Below are 24,929 nucleotides of genomic sequence, written 5' to 3' on the forward strand. Positions count from 1 at the left end.
ATCCATTCATATGTCCTATCTAACTCCACTTTATGATCCCATCTTGCTTTAATAATTGTAAGTTACTAGGAATTTTTTCATTCTTTCTATTTCTCAGTAAGTGTCCTAAATTAGCCTAAAATGAGAAAATGACAACAGAATGACAAAAATGTGCTCAAAAATTCTCATCTCAAGGTTACTATATTTCAGTAATGTACTACGGTTCAATTTTTGCAAAAGTTAGAGCCCAGAGCTGCAGTATTTTTTCTACATGTAAGGCTAGGTTCACATCTGTTGGTGGAGAGAAAAGTCCTGCACGGAGTACTTTACTCTCTGACATTTTCAGTATAAAACTGGAGGACCTCATTATAGTCTATGGCGTCTGCAGGTAACGGGCTCTCTGTCTTTGGGTCCCCACGTACACCCGAGACGAGCCTTAATGTGAACCTAGCGTCAAATGACAAAGTGGTCATCTATGTGGCCTGATTCTGCAATCATGTTAATTCACTTCTGTTGACAAACTCCTATAGTTTCTGGATTGATTAAAGCAGTTTAGTCAGTAGTGAGTAACACATGACTGTAGGATCAGACTACAAAGTTTTTTTTCTGTAGTCTATAGATACATAGGTCTGCAAAGGAGCCGTACACACAAGACAGCATAATAATATGGCAGTATTATATATTTAGGTGGGCCACTAAAATAGCAGTTACATATTGAGCCCACCGGAACCCCATTGGTTATAGTGGGGCCTATTGGGTGTCTGTTGTTTTTAAACTGAGTGTTGAGGACTTTTTTGTCCACTGACTTCTGGAGGACACAGCGATTGAGTCTCCTACGGAGACTCTGACACATATGTGAACATGGCCTTAGGCTGGTTCACATCTGTGTTCGGTATTCCGTTTGGGGAGTCCGCTTGGGGACCCCTGAATGGAAACCTATATGCATTAAAAAGTGGTTAGCTAAAAAACCACATGGACCCCATAGACTTAATGGGGTCCGTGTGGTTTCCGTTCAGTGTCTGCTCAAATCATACGGAGAGAAAAGTACTGCAAGTAGCACTTTTCCCTCTGCATGATTCGAGCAGAAACCAAACGGACCCCATTATAGTCTATGAAGAAATAAATTGGTTGCAAAATTATATATTATATATACACATACACATACTGTTGTAGGGTGTTTCAAGGCTCATGACTATCATATGCTTAAGAAGGAGGAATTCAAGAGCTAGAGATTGACCAGGACACACATTTTAGGGATTGTTGCCCTGCACTGTTCACTGTCAGTGTGTATTCTCCATTGGAACATCATTTAGTATAAGGCATTGCTTCCCCTGTAGAGCTTGTCAGATGTGAAAGTGTTTACTAACAGATTATTCCGCCATGTTTAGGTAAACACGGCTTCAAAGGGAATGTGATATAAACTGTGTACCTTTGAATAGATCACTTAACAAGCAATTCTATTTACAACAGCAATTTAATTATTAATCCCACACTTGTATTACACTAAGCAGCTGTAATCCATTACCACCCCTGTCCATTTCTGGAGAAAGCAATTTCACTCCTGCCGAGCAGAAAGTTCTAGTGAAAGTAGACCACTCTTCTCAGGTGTTTACCTGCAGTCTTCTGCCTCAAATATGTCTAATTTGTGTTTTTTTTTCTCTTTGTAGAAGAAACAGCGAACAAAAGAACTGTCCCAACTGTTTCATTCGTACAACCCATATGACCACAAGGTAAAAGACATCATCTGCCATAGGCAACCCTTATCAATGTGACTATTCCATTGGTCAGTACAGTACTTGCAAGGGGTCTTTTCAGAAAGGGCTCCACTTCCTCTTCTCAGGCAGTAACATCATGTCTATTGGTCACATAGCCATGCTACAACTCAGTCCCATTCATATAAGTAGGATGAGTTGTAGCATGACAATGTAGCCAATGGACATAATGTGACTTCTTAAGAAGATTAAGTGGAGCATTTTCTGAATGAAAGCAGTCATATTTTCTATTCCTAAATAACCCCTTTAAAGTGTCCTGTTTGAGAAAGTAATTATTCTTGATATGCATTATTATTATTATTTAGGTTTTTTTTTTCTTTATTCATGGTCCTATCAATCTACATATTACTTAGTTTGTTTAGTTTTGTGTTAACTTTATCTCAAAATTCATAAATATTTACTGTCTAAGTTCACACTGAGTAAATGCTAGCTTATTTTGTAGAGTAAAATTACACTTGTAAATTTTGCTATCCCATTGACTTCAATGATATTTTTTACACGTGTAAAAATACGCCTGTAAAAATATGCCTGTAAAATGTCATTGAAGTCAATGGGAGTCTTATTTTTACACGTGTATTTTGCAAAAATACACACGCGTTTACTCAGTATGAATGCACCCTATTACTGTATTTGTGAATGGTAAGGAGCACTGGACCATAAGATGCGTAAAAGGAAAAAATAATGTTATTGTAAATATCTTATGGATTATACACAGCTGATGTTTAAAGGTCACAGCCACAATAGCCACATTAGCCATTATTCCAGCCATAGTACTTCCTCACTTTGCCAGTCATAGTTGTCACTCACCTTTTCAGGTGTCCCATCATGATATCAGCCATAGTGCCTTATGCTGATGGCTACAAACCCCATAGACCATCATCCTACTGTCAGCCCTCCCTCTCAGCAGATCCAGTACCGTTTAGGTAACACAGAGGCTACACTGAGTTCATAGGTGAGAAAGACAGGGTACATAGTGTGTGTTGAGCTCATATCAGAGACTGTGAGGTTGACTAGCCTAGAATTACTGTGCTGTGTACTAATGTGTGCAATTTCCTCACTCGAAATCGAACTTTAAAGGAATTTGTGTTTAAGATATAACTGTCCAGTAAGCAGATAAAACATGCTATATATACACGGTACAGTATACTGTATGCTGCAGCCACATACTGCCAAGACTGTTCAGTTTCCAGAGCCAAGTCATCTTCTTGTCAACACTGCTTGAATTCAGACTATTAGACGCATCAGAAGATTTCAGAAGGTTTAAAGTGTGTTTAATAGTCACATTTGGTATATTTAAAGAGGACCTTTCACCACTTGGGGCACATGCGGTTTTATTTACCGCTAGAAAACCGGCTTTCATGTTCTATGTCCCGTGTGAAGAGCTATCAGTTCCGGTACCGTGGCTCTTCACCGTCAGAAAGACGTTTCTGATGGTCAGTCAGGAACGCCCTTCCTCACAGTACTTTCTGTGTGTACTGTGAGAGCGGTGAGGAACGCCTCCCCCAGTACTTGTCTATGGACGTGCACCTCACAATATAGGCGCTACTGTGAGGAAGGGCGTTCCTGACTGACTGCCAGAAACGCCCTTTTGACGGTGAAGAGCTACGATAACGGCACCGATAGCTCTTCACCCGGGGCACAGAACATGAAAGCTGACAGTGCGCTGTGAATTCAGCGCACTGTCTGCTTTCTAGCGGTATATAAAACCACATGTGCCCCAAGTGGTGAAAGGTCCTCTTTAAAGAATTTGTGTAACAAGATAACTTTTTTTTTTAAGCAATAGAGCAGGTTGGGTTAATAAAGAAAAAAAAAAGATACCTCATTGATCCCTCCCCCCATTGTTGCTATTCCTACACCTAACTGCAACCCCACTGGTCTCCATGTCCTTGTCCTGCCTGGACACAGAGGAAATGCCTGATCAGCTATTTCTTATGTATATAATGTTGATAAGGTTTTTTGTTGTTGTGCAGAAATTAACCTATGGTTTTTAATTTAAAATTTGAAGCATGTCAATTTCTCTTTCTTTTCTCTCTTTTTTTTTTTTTTTTTTGGGGGGGGCATGGATTTAAAAAAAAAAAAAAATAAAATAAAATCCTACATGTCCGAATCTGCACCAGAAACTAATGTAAATGTATTAAAATCCACACCAGAATCTGTACATTTTTAACACAACCAAAGTCCTTTGCACACACCAGTACAGCCAGTACTTCTCTATCACAATGATTCACGGCTCGATGCTCCGGTAAAAATGTATATACGTGAAACTTGTTATGCACGGATATAGCCTACTGGGTTTAGGCAAAAGACATAATGCATGAGAAAAAAGATATATCCAGCACAACGATAGATCCAGATAAAACTTAGCTTTTAATGAATAGGAACATTTGGTCCCATAAAAAACCCAACATCGAACAGAAAAACAAATTCAGCGTTATTCAAAAAAATTCATGTAGACATACACTTGGGGTGTCTCTTTTGATCCAATAATAAAGACGCTCTAGTTCTTCCATCTACCAATCCCTCAGCTCTCCTGAGTGACCACCTAGGACATCCTCTAGAGATCAATCTGTCCTGCACCTCCTGTTTTGTAGCAACAAAATCCCTTTCCTTTGAGCAAACTCTCTTAGCTCTAACCATTTCACCTAAGGGGACGGATTTCACTGTGTGTTGCGGATGGCAACTCGTGGCATGTAAAATTGTATTACCAGAACCTTTTTTGCGAAATAAAGATGTCACAACTTTAGTACTTATCTATATAAGTCCTGCAAGATCTTGGGGATGTTTCTAAGTGAGAGAGAAGATTAGCATAAGTTCATATGGCCCAACCCTCCAACTGAAATGAATGGGAGCAGAACTTGCTTGGTGGGTCCTGCTGCAATATCATTCATGTGAACTACCCCTTACAGAGCGGATTCCTCTTCTGCCTATTGTGTGTAGTATGGCAGCAAGTCTACCCCCAACCGACTCAAAAATGAATGAAAGCTACTGGTACAGTATGGAGAGGGGGAAAATGCTTAAAACGGTATCCTGAAAAGTCAAATGAAATAAAAAGTATGCTTTAAAGCTGAAGTTTTAGCCTCTTGCTAGTGACACCTCTTGGTTGTAGCCGTAACCCCTTTGTGCATTAAAGGACTAAGATCATGGATTCTGACCAAACAACAAATTTCTTATAAAGAAGACCTCGAGTGAAGATTTTTTTTCCATTCATGTAGCCCTCACACTGTTTATAGGGCTACATTACCTTAAGGAGGCCAAAAGATTATCTGTTTGGCTGGTATTCTGTACATTTCAGGCGGACAATAGATATGAGATTGCAGCTATTCAGTGGATCTGTTATCCAAAGACTGCAAGCTGCAGAGAGAGGGAGAGATAAAACACATTAGTTTTATAACATTCAGTTGTTCCATAGACTCTCAGCTACAGATGAAATATCTGCTGGCAAAGAAATTACAACAAAATCTGGTCTACAATGGGTGTCAATTGTTTATGTAACTGTGAACTTTGATGGTGTCACCAGACGATTGAGTTGGAGCTTGACCTGTACATCATCCTGGTATTCATTCGTGTGCAGTGGTTGGAAACAATGACCGAAACACTTTTGGTGGACAGAATAATAATAGCAAAAGCCAAGCTGATTCTCTCACTGTGAATTGATTTCTCAGTGTTGAATCAATAGGCTGTATTCTCGTGAGAACAGGTTAGATACACAAAATGGCAGTCTAACGTTTATGTAGGTGACAGGTGCTCTTTAATGTTTCCCTGAAAGGTAATGCCTAAGTCCAAGAAAAGCTGGAGCAGATCAATCAATGTAAAGGCAAAAGTGGGGCAGTGTTTGATACTTGTCTCGATCCTTTATCTGCTTGTGCAGCAGATAGTCTTTATTCATAGTACAAGGAAATTCCATTATTCTTTTATTAGCACTTTTAATGGCACGTGGCCATTCTCTTCTCCTGCTGCCTCCTCTGTTCATATCCTTTGTGGCATTATATCAAAGTGTCCTCAAATGATTTTGGCTTTACTTGTAAAGACTTACACACTCCTTTACAAATTAGTTATTAGGCAATGTGGAATAGAATGTGACTGCAGATACATCCCTTTTGATGTTTGTTTTAGAGCCTTTTAATAAATTATTATAAGTTGTCGGGCTTGCGAGCGACTTTTCCAGCTGCCAAGAAGTATTCTCATGGTCTGTTTTAATGCACACATGGCGCTTGCTCCTGAAAGCTTGCAGGTGAGCTACAAAGTGCGTCTGAAAGGTTAATTGCATTTCCCTTTGTCATCTTTGATTTTGTCTTAAGTTGAAAAGTATTGTATTAATAGCCACTAATTATGAAACATTAGCCAAGTTCACAGCTGCCAAGATATGAAAGCACTTGAGTATTTTTGGGGCATGAAATTGAAAAATTAGACTAAACTCATTTCACAGTAACTGATGTTTTTCTTATTCCAGAAGCTTGAAATCTCTAGGCCACCTATTATCCTAGGACACCAGTAAATGGATTTCTAATGTATTGGGGAAAGGTTTCCCCTTAGATTAGGATAGCCATAAGCAGAAGAGTTGTTTTTGGCAGCAAATTGTATTGTACAGATCTCTAAACTTGGAAGGTATTCTTGAAAATAGAAGCAATATAGATCTCAACTAACTGTCAGATTGTCAATTTTGTAGACTGTGACTTCAGTAGAAAACGTTCTGCTTTGAGTCCTCAGATATTTCGCAGAGATTTAATAAGTTTGTGTACTTGAAGTATAAGGGAAATTTCTCATCTATGACAATGCTGAAGCTAATTTGCATTCAGTGTTTATGTTCATGTACATATATGTCTGCCAAATGAGGTTTTTTTTTCAACCAAATAGAATGTAAATCGAAATTAGTCTATCTATCTATCTATCTATCTATCTATCTATCTATCTATCTATCTACATATACACACACACTCAACATTGAAATTGCAAAAGAACAACCATCCATAAGTTTATGCAAATCAAATTCTCAGTCGCCTGTCTCCCCCAATCCGTGGTATGTGGGAGGGGCATAAAAGCCAGATTAAAAGTAAAGTTTTGTAGCCACCTGAAACCTCAAAAAGTCATGTCAAGTGGTGTTGGAAGACTGTGTTGCCTCATGTTTGTCAACATGCTGCTTACCACTTCTAGCAAATTGAGAAAGGTAGAATCCTTGAACTGCAAGACCTTGATTTATCACTCGCTATGAGCCTAGGCTGAGATGTCAGCACTGTGTCCCTGTGGTTGGAAGAATGATGATAAACTGGAATAACAGCAAGAGGTGCGCGGAGGTGAAGCTCTGCACAGATGGATTATCTGATTGGAAGAATGGCAAGTAGTGAATCCACTCTGTTCTGCAAGTGAAATTGTCACATTCCAAGCATAGGGCAGCAAACTGTGTTGACACAAACAATCAGAAGGCTTTTGCGTGACATTGGGCTAGAAGGAAGACGTCTAGCTACATATATTCCATTAGCCTCTCAACACTGCTCTTAAAGGGGCTCTATCAGCAAAATTATGCTGTATGAGCCCCACATATGCGGCCCTCTGGTACTGGCTCTTCCCCGACTTCATCGTCGTCTTATTCCGACGGTTCAAATCCGATTGCTTCAAATCTGGCACGTGCGCACTGCCATTGAGGAAAAATGACGCCAGAGCGTGTGCAGTAGCTCCGGAGGGAGCGCTACTGCACACTCGCCGGATTTGAAGCAATCGGATTTGAACCGCCGGAAGAAGACAACGATGAAGCCGGGGAAGAGCCAGGACCAGAGGGCGTCGACAAAAGAATAAGAAAGAAGAGGAAGGCGTGCCACAAGATGACGTCCAATCGTGCATCACCGCCCACTGCGCACAATAAGTATAATTTACATATATGTTTTTAGGGTTTTATTTTAAAACAGGGGGGGGGTTAAAATAACATTAGCGGTTCCTGAATGGCCTTTTTAAAGGCTATTCACGCATATGTGGGACTCATACAGCATAATTTTGCTGATAGAGCCCCTTTAAAGGTTATCGTGGTGTAGCGCAAGATGGCAATGGGGGCTATAATGGAAGCTTTTCCTCTTCAGCAATGAGCCCCGCTTTTGTCTCAGATGCAGTGATCGCCATAGATTAGCCTGAAGACAAGTGGAGCAACACCAAAAAGAGTTCTTCACAAGGGAACATCACACTGGTCCTGCTCCTAGGTTATGATATGGGTTGGTATAATGTACAGTACCTGGACCACTCTAGTCTCAGTTTCAGGTACACTAACAGCTTGACGTTACATTGATGTGGTTGTGGAACCAGTGGTAAGGCCGTTTTTAGAATGTGTTCCAGGAGCCATTTTTCAACAAGAATGATATAGTTAGAAGTGGATCTGTGATGGCTTGGGATGGGCCAGAGGTATCATTTCTTGGGACAGCAGGATGCTTGGGAAACATTCTGTACCTCATGATGGCTCAACTCATAGTCTGAGAAGCACTGTCTATAGATTACTGAAGACACAGTGTAGAACTGATGAGCCAGCATGTTTATCACAGGTATGTTACTATGTTAAATCTGGGTTGTAACTGCCTTCTTTGCACTTTAAGTATATAAAGTAATTGATCTTTTACTTCTGTTTCCATTTATATTATTAGTGGAAAGTGTAAGGAAATGTCCTTTCAGCATGTGTTTAGACTAAAGCCCTGCATTGTACAAATCTGAATGCACATAGTTCTCTATTCCACACAGCTTTGTCAATCTAACATGTCATCTTCCTTGGATAAAATGGATATCAATAATAATTGAGTTATGGTAATAACAGTATTGATGTATGCATGTTGCCTACAGAGCTCTTTGAAAATAACAATATAAGCATATGCTTATTAGATTAGGAAACAAAAATGAGTAATTTGTTTTAATTACTTGGAAATATAATTACTTGTGGGATGGTTAGACGCATGGGAAAAAGCCGCTGCTACATTGTTAGGAGCTAATAGGGAATTTGAAGCTAGAACAGGAGATGCTTTCCCAGTGAACATGTTGTGTGTCTAGGTTGAATATTCTCACTGGACCTCCTTGTGAGCAAGTGGGTCTATGTGCAGGACATTCCTATACATGCTGCTACAGGCTGATTCCTAATTGTTTCATCTATGTACTTATTGATATTTATTGAATATTCTTTGTAACTTTAATGGTTTTTTTTGTTTTTTTAAATGTAGTTTGTGAGCCCCATAACGGGATCACAATGTACTTTTTTTTTTTTTTCCTATCAGTATGACTTTGTAGGATGGGAGGAAATCCACACAAACACGGAGAGAACATACAAACTTCTTGCAGTTGTTGTTCCTGGCGGGATTCGAACCCAGGACTCCAGCGCTGCTAGGCTGCAGTGCTAACCACTGAGCCACCGTGTTGCCCCCTTTGTAACTTTAATGTTTGTGTGCGTGCACGACACATACAACGAGACTCCTCAAGTTACAGTATTAATTCATTTCCGGAATTAAAGAGGACCTTTCATGGTTTGAGGCACAGGCAGTTCTATATACTGCTGGAAAACCGTCAGTATGCTGAATTCAGCGCACTGTTGGCTTTCCCGATCTGTGCCCCGGGTAAAGAGGTTTTGGTCCTGGTGCCGTAGCTCTTTACAGTCAGAAGGGCGTTCCTGACGGTCTGTCAGGTACGTCCTTCTCCATAGCAGCGCCTATCATGCTGTACAGTGTGAGCGGGGAGGAACGCCTCCTCCCCTCCTGATAATACTCGTCTATGGACGAGCACTGTGAGCAAAGTGAGGAGGCGTTCCTCCCTGCTCACACAGTACAGCGCGATAGGCGCTGCTTTGAAGAAAGACGTACCAAACCATGAAATGTTATCTTTAAGTTGTAAGTTGAAAACATTGCAGTTTAAGAGCTTCACTCTCCTTAAGGCTAAAGCCCTTTGTTGCGGAAACACAGCTTTTTTTGTTGCAAATTTTGCTGCGGTTTTTGAGCCAAAGCCAAGAATGGCTACAAAAGGAATAAAAAAACATAAAAGGAGTTCTTATACTTCTACCTTCTGCTAAAGCCACTGGCTTTAGCTATAAAAAAAAAAAAACGCAGCAAAATCTGCAACAAAAAAAGCTGCGTTTCTGCAACATGGGGCCTTAGCCTTAAGGAGTTTTCCAATTGATTAGCTATTCTTAGGGTAGTTCATCAATTGAAAATCACTGGGGGAGTCCAACACCCCCAGGAGCCCTATGAAATAAGCTGTTTGCAGAGACTGCAGCATTCAGGTGACCGTTGCAGCCTTTTCGGCACTTATCAAGCCTAGTGTCATACAATTGCATAGCAGTTGTACTTATTATTGCAGCCCATTCACTTGTATGATACTGATGAATGTAACACTATGAAGAGAAAGCGGTGCACAATTTCAAACAGCTGATGCATTGTGGTACCCGACCACAATGCATCAAACCCCCTGATCTGGATAGGCCAGCAATGAATGCATCCCAGAAAACCCCATTAGTTCTGAAGCCTACAAAAATGTAAGCCTACAATAAGAAAAAACAAGAACAAAATAATTTAATATTGATTAAATCAAAAAATGCAATGACTATAGCTGCTTTTGCATGATCTGTTTCTAGAGCTATAAAATAACAGACATTGTAAATCCTAGTGTGTAATACCATGTAATACTTTTTTTATTTTTTATTTTTCTACATAAAAAAAGATGCTGCCTTCCTTAATCTTTAGCATCACCTAACAACGAATATGTGAAAAACAGATGAAACGCAGACTGGCACTCAAATGATGTCTGTATGCAGTCTGTTTTATTCATGATCCCATAGACTTCAATGGCTTAGACGAGTAAAGAAAAGTAAAAAAAAGTAAAGAAAAAACAAAAGAAAATAGCATATGCACTTATTTATTCTCACTGGCCCTCAGTCTGTGAATAAAAAAAAGCAAAAAAAAACCCTGACAATTGAATAGCATCATTCACTATAATGAATCAGATGTTTGTCTGTGTACTGTCCATTTTTTCCACATCTGAAATTGCCCTAAAATAAGTCTTCTCATATTTCAGTCAGAAAGAGCTGATGGGAGCTATAAATCACCTTGTATAGAGTGGACAGCATCTTCTTCAGGATTCTGTATAATACTGTGTACTAAAAAATAAAGCAGAAGCTCATCCTGGTACAGATGTGGTACCGCACTGTAATGTAGGGGTGCGCTACTGGACAGCCAGTCACTGCGTGCTCTATACTATAAAGTCATTTTGCTAGTGACTTGTCCATGCTGATCAGTTTGATCTTCTTATCAGTCACATGTGGCGCAGTTTGGTTGTGCCTGTGGCATTGTATGTTGAATGTGGTCACTGTGTCCCAGAATAGACCCTTATAAGTTAAAAATACTGTAACCAGTTGTCATTATAACTGGAGGGATCACGTTCCTTTTTTCTTTCCATGCAGTGTATTTCTGGGGATGCTTTGGGCAATCTGATACAGTAGGTCTTTATAATCCACACCCCGTTTTATGTTGTCTTCATAATGTAGCATCTTATCTGTAAGAGACTCTTATATGTACGTATGTTGGATTTTAATCATATAACTAAACTTTTTTTAAGGAACATAATTACAATTTATTGTATAGTTTGAGGCCACTATTTAATTTGACATGAATATGTGCAAGCCAAAAATATTTGACTTATTTAAAGAAAAAAAATCTATGAACAATTTAACTTGTTCTAAATTTGTTCTATTGTGGAATAATCATGAGACATGCTGAGTGTTTCCTTATGGAAAATATTACACAATGGCTGCATGAAAATGATTTCTTAGCTCCCATTCACTTCAGTGGGAACAGAGCTGCAGTATTGCTGCACGGTCACTATAAAATGTAAGGAACGATCTGCATCCCATTTAAATAAGTTACTACCACTTATATTCACATTCTCTCCAACATGGAGTTAGGAGGTGCTGTATACCTGAGACGAATTCTGTCAGTCAGCAGATCTCCCACGTGGCACTGGTACACTAATGGGAAAGGATTCATTAAACAAATTACAGTTACTTCCTACAAATTTCATGCATGTAATTCTTAAGTCATTAATAGTGGTATAATGCATTTAGTAGGTGACTCTGAGTAGTGCACATTGTATGGAGAGAATGATGCCTATGTACTATGGTAATGGTACCATCTGTACTTACCGCATTCAGAGTGGTAGACTACTAGAACGTTGTTGAATGTGGCAAATAACCTGAGTAAATGACATCAGTTTTGCAGGATGACATTACTGTTTATCAGTTCTCATGATCACAGTTTGCACGGATTTCTTTGTATCTCTCCATTTTTATTGCAGTATAGTCTGAAGACGGAGGGTGGAAGTGATCTCAGCCAAATGCTGGACTTCCTTTTTCAGTCATTCCTACCTCGGTCTGCCAAGGACTTGATGATTCCTTTTCCAGGCTTTTTCTTGTAGCAAATAATGGAAATAAAAATGTACAATTATCACAACTGAGTGTGGTTAATCTATTGAGTGAAATAGGACTTGTCAAGGCGAAGAGAAGAAATTGCTTCTTGGCTTCCCATGATGTTCCATACTTCAGATTTTAATTGGCATACAATCTTGTGTAAAGGTGTAACTTGAGGCTCCTGTTGCTTTCCGCTCTTCGCACATTAGCAGACATGTTCTTAGACTATGCTTATCGAGCCTCACAACGTCTTCTGTTCTTCTGCTCCTTGGCATGTCATTCTACATGGAATTTTGATGAGGCACATTAGAAACAGAAATAGAAACTAGTGGACAACACTGTAGAAAACAGTACCATCAACTGCATTTATTTCAAGAGAACCTTGATTGGACCTGAATTAGATTTGCCCTAGGCGACAATTAATTTTTTCTCTATATTGGGACACTTGGTGCGTCATCCCAGAAAGAGAGGAGCACTATGTTGATGGCCACCAACACAAGCGGTGTCTATTTCTAGGACAAGATCTTTACTTTCTTTTCTCTTCTGAGCTGTGTGCCTTTAGTTTGCAGTTTTCCATGGTATACCTCTACTGTGGTTTTGATCTGGTATAGTAAAGGGTCAATATCTCCAGGCAAACGTCTTTACTGCACTGTTGTGGTGTAGGAACATATATTTTAGAGAACATGTACTAGTTACTGTACTGTAATTATTCCTTTGTTGTATTGACAGTCTTTTAGTGTTAGTGTACCATTCTGTCTTTTAATAAAATCTGCTCAAAGTGTCTGAAAACCTAAAGATGTTAAAGGAGTTGCCCAGTTTCAGGCATATACTGAAGCACAAATGTTGTTTATATAATGAAAAGTTGTACAATTTTCCAATATACATTCTGTATCAATTCCTCATGGATTTATAGACTTCTACTTCCTGTCATTCATTGTGCTTACTTTAAGTGGATAAAAATCAGTTATGGTCATGTGATATAGGGTCCATGGTCATGTGATGAACACACAGGTGCACGGTTTGTTAACAGGCACAGTTTTTTTTTTTACTGTGCTGTGACTATATCAAGTCCTGAGAAAACCACAAAACAGAGAAGAGAAACGCCGAGCCGCGCAATAGTGTAGTATGGTAGGGATGTATTGATTGTTGTACAGATAAAATTAGATAAGAGGAGCCTGATTGGCCTCTTAACTTCTGGGGTTGTGATTAGTCAAAACTGCATGTGAGCACATAATAGACCCAAACGAGGGCGACAGCGTCTTTGTCCTGGTACGAGTAGAGGTGTCAAATGAACCAGATAAACAAATGCCTGATGGATACCTCCTTGGGCAGTGAATGGACAAACTGCGCTCTTAAAAAATGGATCAATTCAGTCCACCCAATGGATAGGTTTGATATTCTTGTTTATTGGGGTAAAAAGTCACAACGTGTTTCGTTATGTGAATTCCCTTTATCAAGTGCATTCAATCTATAAAAATAATAAACTAATACGAACAACTTATTCCCATAAGCCCTGAATAGGAATAGCAAATGAAAACTATGCTAAAATATGGTCAACAAGATACAATTCATCTACGTGACCTGAAAAATAATAAATTATATTGGACTTAAAAATACATTAGGCATAAAAAAATACAAGGAAAAACCCAATCTGTACTTGCCTCATAATGAATACACATCATAATAATGAGGATAATATCAACAAGGGTAACAATAATAATGAAAATGACAACCACAATAACAATAATATTGTGTCCGTCCGTGAGCGCCGGTGAGCGTTTTGAGCTCTCCGTGGCGAAACAGTTTTTTTTTAAACTGGACACAGAGTACTGCCTGTCCGACTCTGTGTCCGGTTTTAAAAAAACGGTTTCGCTGCGGAGATCATAAAACGCTCACCGGCGCTCACGGCCAGACACCTTTCAAACTCATTCAAATGAATGGGTTTGAAAGATGCCTGCAGGTTTCCATCTCCTGTCCAGTTTTGTGCAGGAAACGGAAACCTGCAGAACGGACTCCCGGGCGCTGATGTGAACGAGCCATTACATGCACGGTGTGCAATCTCCTCAGGGCTATGAGATAAACAAAGATGAGCTGCGCCCTCATTACATGACCATGGACTGATGTTTGCCATCCCCCAGGCTTTCAGGAAGCCTCCAGTAATAGGATACAACGGCCAGAGGGATGCGCTCTGATAGTCCTGGAGACTAGACCCGGCGTATAAGAATACTCCCGACTTTGGAGAAAATTTTCAGGGGTTAAAAAGTTGTCTTATATGCTGGAAAATACGGTAACTGTTTTTGTTTTTCTATACTGGCTGTTTTAATCATATTTAGATTAATTAGATTAGGATCAGCAATTCTAGTTTAACATGGAGACTGTGGTAGTTGGAAATAAATAATTGACTTTGAATGTAGATCTATCCTTGTACTATCACCAGAATGCCAGTGTATGGCGAAGTAATATTCCAGGTCAGAGTGATTATAAAATAAAAGCAGGAGAAATCCACTACACATGCAGTTTATTGGGACAGTCAAGCCCTACTTAGATGACATTTGAATGATTTTTCCTGGCAGTCAGCATTTTTTATACCCCAGAATGGGTTAAAGAATAAAAAAAGGAATCCTGACAATATTGATCTACCATGGCTCCCACTGAGACCCAGCTTGGGTCCTCTGCATCGCCACTTCCTGTTTCCCCTTGAAACACAGGAAAAGTCGCTTAGCTAATCGGTGGCTGAGTGAATGGCTGAGCAGCATTTTCCTGCATGTTGGGAGAAACCAGGAAGTAGCGACTAGCGGGAGACTCGGCCAATATTGGAATAGGATCAATGAAGTGAGAATTGCTTATTTTATTCTTTAACCCATTCTGAGGAAAGCGTAAAATATATTTAACTCCTAGAAACACCTTTTAAGAAGGAAATAATGACGTTAAATTGGTTCTTCTCTGTAATCTGTCTGTTATGAATGATTGAAAACCTAAAAAGTCATAGGAAAATGAACCTAAATAGTCACAGTGGGCATGGAGAGGCGCTGTAGACTAGGCACACTTCCCCCTTGCTAATCGTACCTCCTGGGTGTGAGAGATGTCTCCCTCATGACATCACGTAGTGAGGGGACCGTGAAGGTGATGTCAGTCAAGCTCAGAATTAGCAAGTGGACAGTGTGACTATGCTGAAGCTGCTCCCCGCCCCTATGACCATGTAGGTTCATTTACATATGACTTTTTATGCTTTCAAACATTTATAATGTCATTTTACTGCAACAGAATAATTACAGAGGGACAGTAATGTAAAGAGAATAACTTCATCCTGCACGTGACGTGGACAGGCCATGGTGGAAACACTACCTGACAGGTTTAATGTTCCAACATAGGGGATGTATTGTAGCAGAATATTGAGAACTAAATTGAACTCTTCCAACATGAAACTTTAGTTTTGATGATTTTTCCTTAGTTTATTATTAAGTATTTTTTGACACTTGCAGTCTATTTACACATACACATCTCAAATATGTCATTCATTTCTGCAAGTGAATCACAAACTTTATGCCCTGGAGCTAAAATACAAAGCGTGGAAATAAAGTTGATAAGGAGAAACTACAGAATTGAATAGTTAACCCATGACATGAACTGTTCCTGGGGAAAAATGTTTAGCTTTTAAAATATGGAAATAGCTATTACAAGAGAGTTGAAAAAATGTTTGTTCAAGGCCGGCTCAAAACGTACAGAGGCGCCATCTACAAGTAAAGAACAAAAAAGAGTGATTTATGATACATGAAATGAAGCTTGTATAAATTACGAGAAGAACAGAAGCTGCAGATTCGCAGGGCTACAGTGGCTGTAGCAATGTAGGGCCAGTAGGAACAATCTGGATCTGTTCTTGGCATCTGACCTTGGCTATTCACGAAGGCTGAAGCAGCACCTCCTGAATGTCTAAAGGAATTTTAATTCAGCTGTTTATCAAAAATCACTTGGTGCAATACTACCGTTCCATATGGCTCAGCTTTTATACCTCATCATTGAATAGAGATGAAACATTCATATACAGATAACTGCAATCAGTTTTTTTGTGGGTTTTTGTTGTTGCTCTAATTGACCTAAAAATAGCACATTTTTGGCAAGTTCCTAACGCTAGGTTCACACTAGCATTGCATCTCCATTGTTCAGGTCCGTTAGCAGACCCAAACTGAGAGGCCTTTCACTCAATCAGCAGCTACACATGGAGCCTGGCAGACCCTATTGACTATAATGGGGTCCATCAGGTGTCTGTTGTTTTTAAACTGAAAGTGATGGAGGGAAAAGTCCCCTTTACATGGGTGTCTTCATGTCTATAGAGACCAAAACGTCGCTTCATTTTGCATTGTAACTACGGACAAATTAATTGCTGTGCGGTACATAATCTTTAGGTTGTTAGCATTTTGCTATTCTCTATATGATTTGTGACAATTTAAAGAGAAACTTTCGCTACCACCAAGAAATCCAGGTCTTTACATGAATTCATAGCTGTAGCTCAACTGACTCTGGAACAGCTGGATTTTCTTTTCTAGCACCCACCATTGCTGAGCAATCAATGCTGTTAGTTTTGGTACCTGATATACTATTTTGGCTCTGTACTGTCAGGAGGGCGATGTCAGGGAGTATCGGGCAAGGGGTGCCTGCTGATCTCTGACACTGGCTGCCTCTGATTGGAGCTCTGAATTACACCGCCACTTCTGACATTATGGAACTTAAATAGCATATCAGGTGCCATTTGTTAAAGAGGACCTTTCATCAGATTGGGCACAGGCAGCTCTATATACTGCTGGAAAGATGACAGTGCGCTGAATTCAGCGCACTGTTGGCTCTCCCGATCTGTGCCCCGGGTAAAGCACTATCGGTCCCGTTACCGTAGCACTTTACAGTCAGAAGGGCGTTTCTGACAGTTAGCCAGGGACGCCCTTCTGCCCAGCAGCGCCTATCGCGCTGTACTGTGGAGCGGGGAAGAACTCCCCCTCCCTCTCCTGATAATACTCGTCTATGGATGAGGGGCATTCCTCCCCGCTCCACAGTACAGCGCGGTAGAACTGCCTGTGCCCAATCTGATGAAAGGTCCTCTTTAAGCATGCCTTATTTTTTTTAAGACATTAACAAAATATCTCTGTGTGCATCCTTATGAAATTAGAGGGACACACAGGAGGTACAGTATGGTGTCATACAACACTGAGTGCCCCATAACCATTCCTTGTATTACAGAGCCATCATATAGTTGTAGTATTAAGACTGCTTGTACAACCTTCAAAAAACATATTTCTAATATCCATAGAATGTTCATTGCTGACAGGTAGCAGGGTGTGTGGAACGTTAGTTTGAATTTAAAGGGGTTGTGCTGGACTTCAAAGCATGGCTGTTTTCTTCTCAGGAAGCAACATCATGTCCTTTTTTCACATGGCAATGCCAGTTCTTTGTCCCTTTGAAATGAATGAGACTAAGCTATAGCATGACCATGTGACCAACGGACACGTTGTCACTTTTTACAAAGAAGTGTGTGTGTGTGTGTGTATTTTTTGGGGTGTATTGCAAGGACCGATACATTTTAATTTGAGGACCACCTGAAGGGTGACTTTTTAGCATGGAGACCACAAAGGGGTAAGGCACTATGTCTAGGCACAAAGGGACATGGGTGGGAATGAGCAGAGCTGAATAGGTGGAGTTGGATACCCAGATACTGTGCAAACCACAGATCTTGCCCTTATTTTAAATCCTCTGAAAGTTGGACGGTATACTCACATAATATTGTTGTGATATAAAAATGGTTTTAAGTTTAAGTTGCGCACAGATAAAAAAAAAAAAAAATAGTTTACAAATGTTTTATTTATGCAAAGATAAAATTCACACAATTATGAAATAATACCGCTACACAGTGTACTCATAAAATGTATTAGATGTTGAAATGAAGCAACTAGACTATTACAATAATAATTCTTCTGGTTGTGTAAGGCTGGAATTAAATGTGCTACATACTGCGTGTAGTTTTATAGCTCACAAAATGTTCCCCAGTCAAAATTCAAGTCCAAAATTTAAAGTCCTTGGAATGTAGATATAAGTGTATGTGTGTAGATAGATAGATAGATAGATAGATAGATAGATAGATAGATAGATAGATAGATAGATAGATAGATGGAAAACTTTTTGCATTTTTTATGCAGAATATTTTTTTTCTGCAGACTATGTGGCATGGCTTAAGTAGGTACTTTGGTAAAATCCTCTTTCCCAACACTGACACCTTGTTAAAGCTCATACGTACTGCCTTCCTTGCATAAGCTTTTTGTGTTCATTCGTTTCCAATTTAAATTACCTTTGCTCCGTCATGCCTGACTATTGAATGCTACATTTCAGTGGAGCCGACAGCATTCTGTTTGAAAAACCATTAATCTTATTGTGGTGTCAAAAGTCTAAAATTAAAGTTACAGATGATATGCATATAATCATTTCCTACGAGCTGCTTCTGCTGTAGTACGTTATTGTAACAAGGCTCCTTGAACGTCTTGCCCCCTATAGATTAGATTACTTAATGATATCTCTTGTGGCCTTATCATTCATGGACTGAAGATTGAATGAGGTGCTGGCAACATGCAGGGTCTTTCTGTTCTAATAGAAAGGTTATAATGATGTTAGAGGACAGCGTAGACAGCAAATGGCATCTAGAGACCCGTATGTTCTGCAGAACAGCTGTCTTGACATACAACTGGGCTCTCTTACACGGGCTGTTGGGGAGACCTTCATTTACATAGGTTGTAACCTTTTCTTTATGCTGTTGGACGGTGTGTTCATTCAGCCACCATTGTCAGACTCTTCGGTTGTTAGAGATGTCAGCTGTATTGTCCAGAATTTATGTGTGGCTGATAATTGACGAATAGCAGCATGTCCACTCCTGTCCCCAGCTGCTGGGGAAGAATAGAAGAAAAGGAAATTAGTGGAAGGGGATAAAGAAACTTAATGTAATTAAAAAATATAGGTGTTTCCATGATGGATGTCACAATAGGTAAAAAATCTATTTTGCTTCCTGTTATAGTATAAATACAATATGTTATACTATATTTGGGCAAGGGTGGGGGTTTTGTCAAGTCTGTTTGAGTTTTGTAAAGCTCAGCAAAGTTGATCATGGTCTGCTTTATCAACTTGAAATGCAAGTGAATTGCAAAAATTTCCCCACATGCTTTTGTGTATTATTTCAGATATTTACATATGTGTCAAAGAACCCCTGATAACATTGGGTGAACATCATGATTTACTTAGATTTGTGTGATATCTGTTCATGTATGATGTCTTCGTTTGTATACATTTCCTTAAAATCTTGTTCCAGGGAAACTCATGGCTTTAGAGCTTGATTTCTTTTCTTATTTTAAAGAACTACTTATCTAAAAGAGGACAGCCATTTCTACAGACACATTGAGAAAGCGGAATAAAGCATAGCGCTTGCAAGTAATACATGTCTACAGGCCCAGAGTACAGATATGAAGGCAATGTGCTCTGTAAAATGTTGATAATCAGAATAAGCAGCTTCATAAAAAAATCACAGATGCATCAAATTTTTGCAGACAGTGAAAAGAAAGGTCTGCTCAAAAATGGTTGGTGGTCTTGGTGTGAGAGCTTTATCAAAATCTTATATCTGCACTAGCTAGTACCGAGGGAATGCATTAAATAAAGTTCCTATTTTCAGCTCAGACTTGAATAAACTTAATCATAATACACTGAAAATGTAACTAACTGAGATGGTCACAAATGAAAAAGAGGCTTGAAAACTTTTGGAGGCCCTTACACGCAGGTCATAATTAGGTTATGTTGGATTGCAGGGCCAATTTACCCATAGGACAAATGGTGCTGTGGAAACGGGTACAAACTTCTATCAAACTTCCAGCAAAGATCTGTTACCTCCATACTCCACCATTACTAATGACTACTGTCTGTGGTGGGTCGGTGCAATTTGTGCGAGCCATGACAGCACTAGAGCAGTATTATATTGGGGAGCTACTATGGGTGTGATTATTATACTGTTTGGTGGGAGTTACTAAGGTTGTATGAGGGACTAAAAAAGGAGGTATTATAGTGATTGTGGGTTACACATTACTGTGTTGGACCATTTTACTGTGAGGGGTCACTGAGGTGGCATAAGTATACAGTAGCATGAGCCACTGAGGCAGCATTATATTTTGTGGGGCCACTGATGCGACATTATACTATGTTGGAGCCACTTAGGGGATATTATATAATCCCTATTTTCTTTGATCACTAGCTTTAGTTGTTTGAAGCCCATTATAATATTTCAGAGCTGAGCGTCATCTAGGCTTGAATGGTGGCTGGTTTGGGGAAGCACAACACTTGGTCTAAGGTACTGTTCACATCACTACAGAGCCTGTGACAGACATAAACATCAGGAGCATTGCACAATATATACCACCAACATAAGGCTTCAATGTATGCCACAAAATATGGGTACAATGGCATGTATCACCCATATGACCCTGTATGATGCAAAAAATATTTGACGCATATTACAAACTTTTTTGCAAATTGCCTCTGCATGGAAAAGTGTAGTCAACTATATTTTTCTATTTTGGAAAAAAAACCTTGATGGGCCAAAAGGTCACCCTTGAGTCAGTCCTCTATATTTTTTCCATGTTTTTAGGTGCCTTCTTGCCTCTTCCTCCATTCTGCATCACTCTACTCCAGGTCTGTGGGAGTTTGGACAGATAGCATGATCAGTCTAAATTTGGGCCTTGGTCTACCATTGTAATACCGCTGGAAGACAGCAGATTGCGCCAACCTCTGCTTCATTGCTGCTACAACACCTGTATCCTAGTAATTCTGACTGCAGGGTGGGCTTCCCCACCATTACCATGCAGTAATGCATAAAACACTTACTTGTAAAAACAGGAATCTGTGGAATATATATTCAAGTGTAAAGCACCATGGAATTAATGGTGCTATATAAATTAATAATAATAATAATATATTATGACATTTGTAATGTTGTTCTTAACCTCACATTTAAAAGGGCTCCCAAATGTTTCCACCACTTCCTTTTATGTATACAGTAGTTGTGTGTGTTTATGTGATATACTATACTTTTCTTAGTCTTTTTACATAGGTTATACATTTTTAGCTTACATATCATGACAAGTAATTTACATTTTGGACAGTTAAAAAGGGAAACTTTGCTTCACCTGGTGTTTCTGCATCCTGCAGTGCATTGCTTAGCAAGAGGGCTTAATGATCCTAAGTGAGTCACTTAAACGCCACTTTATTTCCTCTTCAAGCGTTGACACATAAATTGTTACTAAGTTTTACACCCGCAGTGGCCATGCTCTTTATGGCATGTAAGTGCTTTGATCTCTCATATATACTTCTCCTGCTGGAGCGACTGCCAATAAAGCAATAAAATCATGGCAATAATTTCACTTCACGTTTCCCGTATTGATCCTAAATAGAGCAGACCACATCCTAAGGAGCCTTCCCAGACTAATGTCTTCCATGGCTGTTCCTGAAATGTCAAGTCAAGCACACAAGCTGCTCCTGATTAGCGGCGGCCTTCTTCCTCTCTTCCTTTCTCTCACTGTCCCTTGTTTTTTCCCTCTCGTAAAGACATCTATTATTATGTAGGTTCATTTTTCATCAGTGCTACTCATGGCATCTGTAGCGTATCTGAGGTTGCCTTGTAATGCGTAGTGATTTCTGTGATTTTGTAGAAGATTCACCATAGAATACTCATTCCACCTGATTTCTGAACTACATGCAGATGTTCTATAATTCAGTAAAAAAAAAAAAGTGTAGTCTAAGATGACATTTTATGTTAAACATGTTGGAAATTATCTGTGATGTACAAGATATACCAATATGGTGGTAAAATCCTTTCCACTGGGTAAATGCACATATTTGTGTATAAACCTGGCAGATTGATATTTAGTTAGAAAAAATAGGGTAAGTGAAAAGTTATACATTTGTGCCAGGTCAGGTAACATTTTATACAATAAAATTAGAACAAAAACTACATTTATCAGCATTTGATGCCATAGACTGAGCACCAAAAAGTCACAAATTGTACAAGAGTTTTTACTTTCTGTGCTATGCTTGCCAAAGTTGAAGAAGTTGGCATGGCTTACTAGGAAAGGAATAGTCAACAATTTTTAGACCTTATAAGACAACAGTGTTCAGTCTGTAAAACATGGTTTGTGTATGGGCCGTATTTCCCCAGCTGACCACGGCTGTGTGAATGGGGAGCGCATTACGTTAGAGTGAATTATGATGCTGGTAGCGATATACTGCTATTCAGGAGCTCTCACAGACCATATTTCATTAACAGAAAATGGTTGCGCGAGTAAGCCCTTAGACAAATTTATTAAGCCTGAAACCAGAAATTTGCACAGAAGATCTCATAGAAATTTCTGCTTTTAGGATGGTCCAGCGTGCAGCGAAATTATTAAGTGGCTCCTTTTTAACCAAATTTGGCATCAATCCGTCTAACAATCTTCTCTTTTTTTTCTCCCCCTCCTGCCTCAGCTTAATAGATCTTATCCGGTTTGGCCCTACATGTCCTCAGTCTTCATCTGACTAACAGAATTTGTACTTGTTGTTTTAGAGATTGGGCCTTTGTTTTAGCAATATCCATTCCAAGTTCTGCGCTGCCTGGTATAATGCGGTCTGTTCCCTGGTTCTTTTGGCTGTGTTCTCCAGGCCTTGTCCTGCAGATGCCATGCAGTCTGGCCCTTTCTTTGTGAGGAAAAGTGAAGGCCAGCCCCACACAGTTCACATCTTTTCATTGTAATATTTCATTTACAGTACTTTTTTCTCTTCTATGTAGTAAATGGTTCACAAAGTTGTACAGATTATTTTAATAGAAGCATTATCTATACCAAATATACCATTATCTGTGTATACAAACTTTAGCCATTGTAAAAAGCATTTTCCAGCAGGTTTACGACTACACAGGATAGTAGAATGCCTGCTCTGCTCCATCTTTACTGCTTCATAGAGATTGTTACAAATGTTAATAGACATTAGCATATACGTATTTTGTCCTTTGCAACTTTCCTTTCAGTGTTTCATGTTAATCTCATGTAGATTTTGTATTTTTTTTTTGTGAATTAAAAAAGTCTGCAAATTTTTTGCTTAACAAAGCGAGTGCTGAGCACTGGATCTAGGTCCTCTGGGATGCGGCAGCTATGTTTACGTGCCTGTGTCTCCGCATTATGGGCTAGGCTGTATGAACCAAATTTCCATCTGTGAGCACATCATTATAGATAGCACTGAGTGGTCTTTTCATTTTGATTGATGCTGCTGGTTCTGCACCATCTGGCTCCTGATAGGCTGCATTAATCATATCTTGGACTAGGAAATCTAGGCATGACTGTTTAATATGTATTCTTATTTAGTGTCACAACAGAGTTTAGTCATAAAGCCAGCTAGGCTGGGATTTGGTGCAAATTTCTGCTAAGCAAATAGTTATCCCTGATAATTGGACCTTTTACTGGGAGAGGCTTTTTCCCCCATTTACTTCTAAAACGCGCACCTCTCAGTGTTCATACCCACCAGCCAGATTAAACTGGTTTATGTCGGTGCAGTCCTGTGAGTGCCCAGGATTATTTTTTCCACCTGTTTTCTGCATTTCTGTTTATTTTTATCTAATTGTTTCATCTTTTTTTTTTCCACCATCTTCTCTAAACTATTCACCTGTGATTTTATGTTTTTATTTTTTGTTTGTCTACTGCATTTTTTTTTTATCATTAGCATTTGTGTCTTCATGCATAAATGTGTTTAATAGTATTTTTGATATTAAATCAACAGCTTGTCTAAAAGTATCCTATGCACCGCTGCTTTATAAGAGTCAATGCCATGTGCATTTATTTGTTGGAGTCCAAGTGCAAGGTCCTGATGACTGCTCCACATGCGGTAATGGACCGCCGTCTGTGTACATGCACTGATACAGGAAGAGCTGTCAATCAGCCTGTGTGGGCGGGGTTATCTGGACTCTTACTGTTTCTCCCAGGAGTCCTGTAAGCGATTACACTGCTGTTCACTCATAAATCCTGATGCAAATCATATGCTTAAACCTATATATCATACAGTTCAGCTTTTCTTTCTCTATCAAATAATGCTCTTAGGAAGGCAAATATCATCGGTTTACTGGTGATATCTCTTGCTGTGTAGATCAATCTGAGAGTCAAGTACTTTCTGATGTCTTCATTGCTTTTTATGACTCTGTCCCATTAAATTTGAGGACTAGCAAAATGTAATGGGCTTGTGCCTTTCCAGTCTGTTTATGTGGTGGCCCTATTTGTTTCTTAGTTGGTCCTTATAAAGCTCGCTGTAAATGATGCAGCCAGTTGTATATGACAGGTGAGACTAGCTATCCCAGCCATTAGCTACAAATAATACTTTTGCAGCAGTTGTTTAGCTGTAGCAGGTTTTTCCACTTCTCTATCACAACACACGATTGTAACGTTTGTATCCAAGGTTTTATTGCCCATTGAAACGATAATATTTCTTTTCCATTTCATTTTTGGGAAACAATTGAGTTTACGAGATTGTTGACTACAGCTATTGCAGTCATAGTTATGAGTAAAATTTGGATGTGATCTGTGCAGCTTTGCAAGAGGAAATGGTACATCTGGAATACGGCGTGAGCGTTGGTCTCTGGAGACGCTTGACAGCAGTGACATAAACCCTTGCCACACTCTGTGTCACTTCCTGAGATTCACCTTGGGCAGGTTCTCCTATTATGAAACATAATCTTG

At 39.4% G+C, this 24,929-nt stretch overlaps 1 protein-coding gene across 1 annotated transcript in view; it reads left to right on the forward strand.

Moving 5' to 3' along the window:
* CDKAL1 (CDKAL1 threonylcarbamoyladenosine tRNA methylthiotransferase) overlaps nucleotides 1-24,929 on the forward strand; it is a 538,831-nt gene that overhangs the window by 403,886 nt on the left and 110,016 nt on the right. The window contains exon 13 of the mRNA XM_075270938.1: nucleotides 1,647-1,709. Within this exon, the coding sequence (XP_075127039.1) occupies nucleotides 1,647-1,709 (63 nt within the window). The remainder of the gene's footprint in view (nucleotides 1-1,646; nucleotides 1,710-24,929) is intronic.

This window comes from Leptodactylus fuscus, chromosome 4, assembly GCF_031893055.1.
Source record: "Leptodactylus fuscus isolate aLepFus1 chromosome 4, aLepFus1.hap2, whole genome shotgun sequence".
NCBI classification, from domain to species: domain Eukaryota; kingdom Metazoa; phylum Chordata; class Amphibia; order Anura; family Leptodactylidae; genus Leptodactylus; species Leptodactylus fuscus.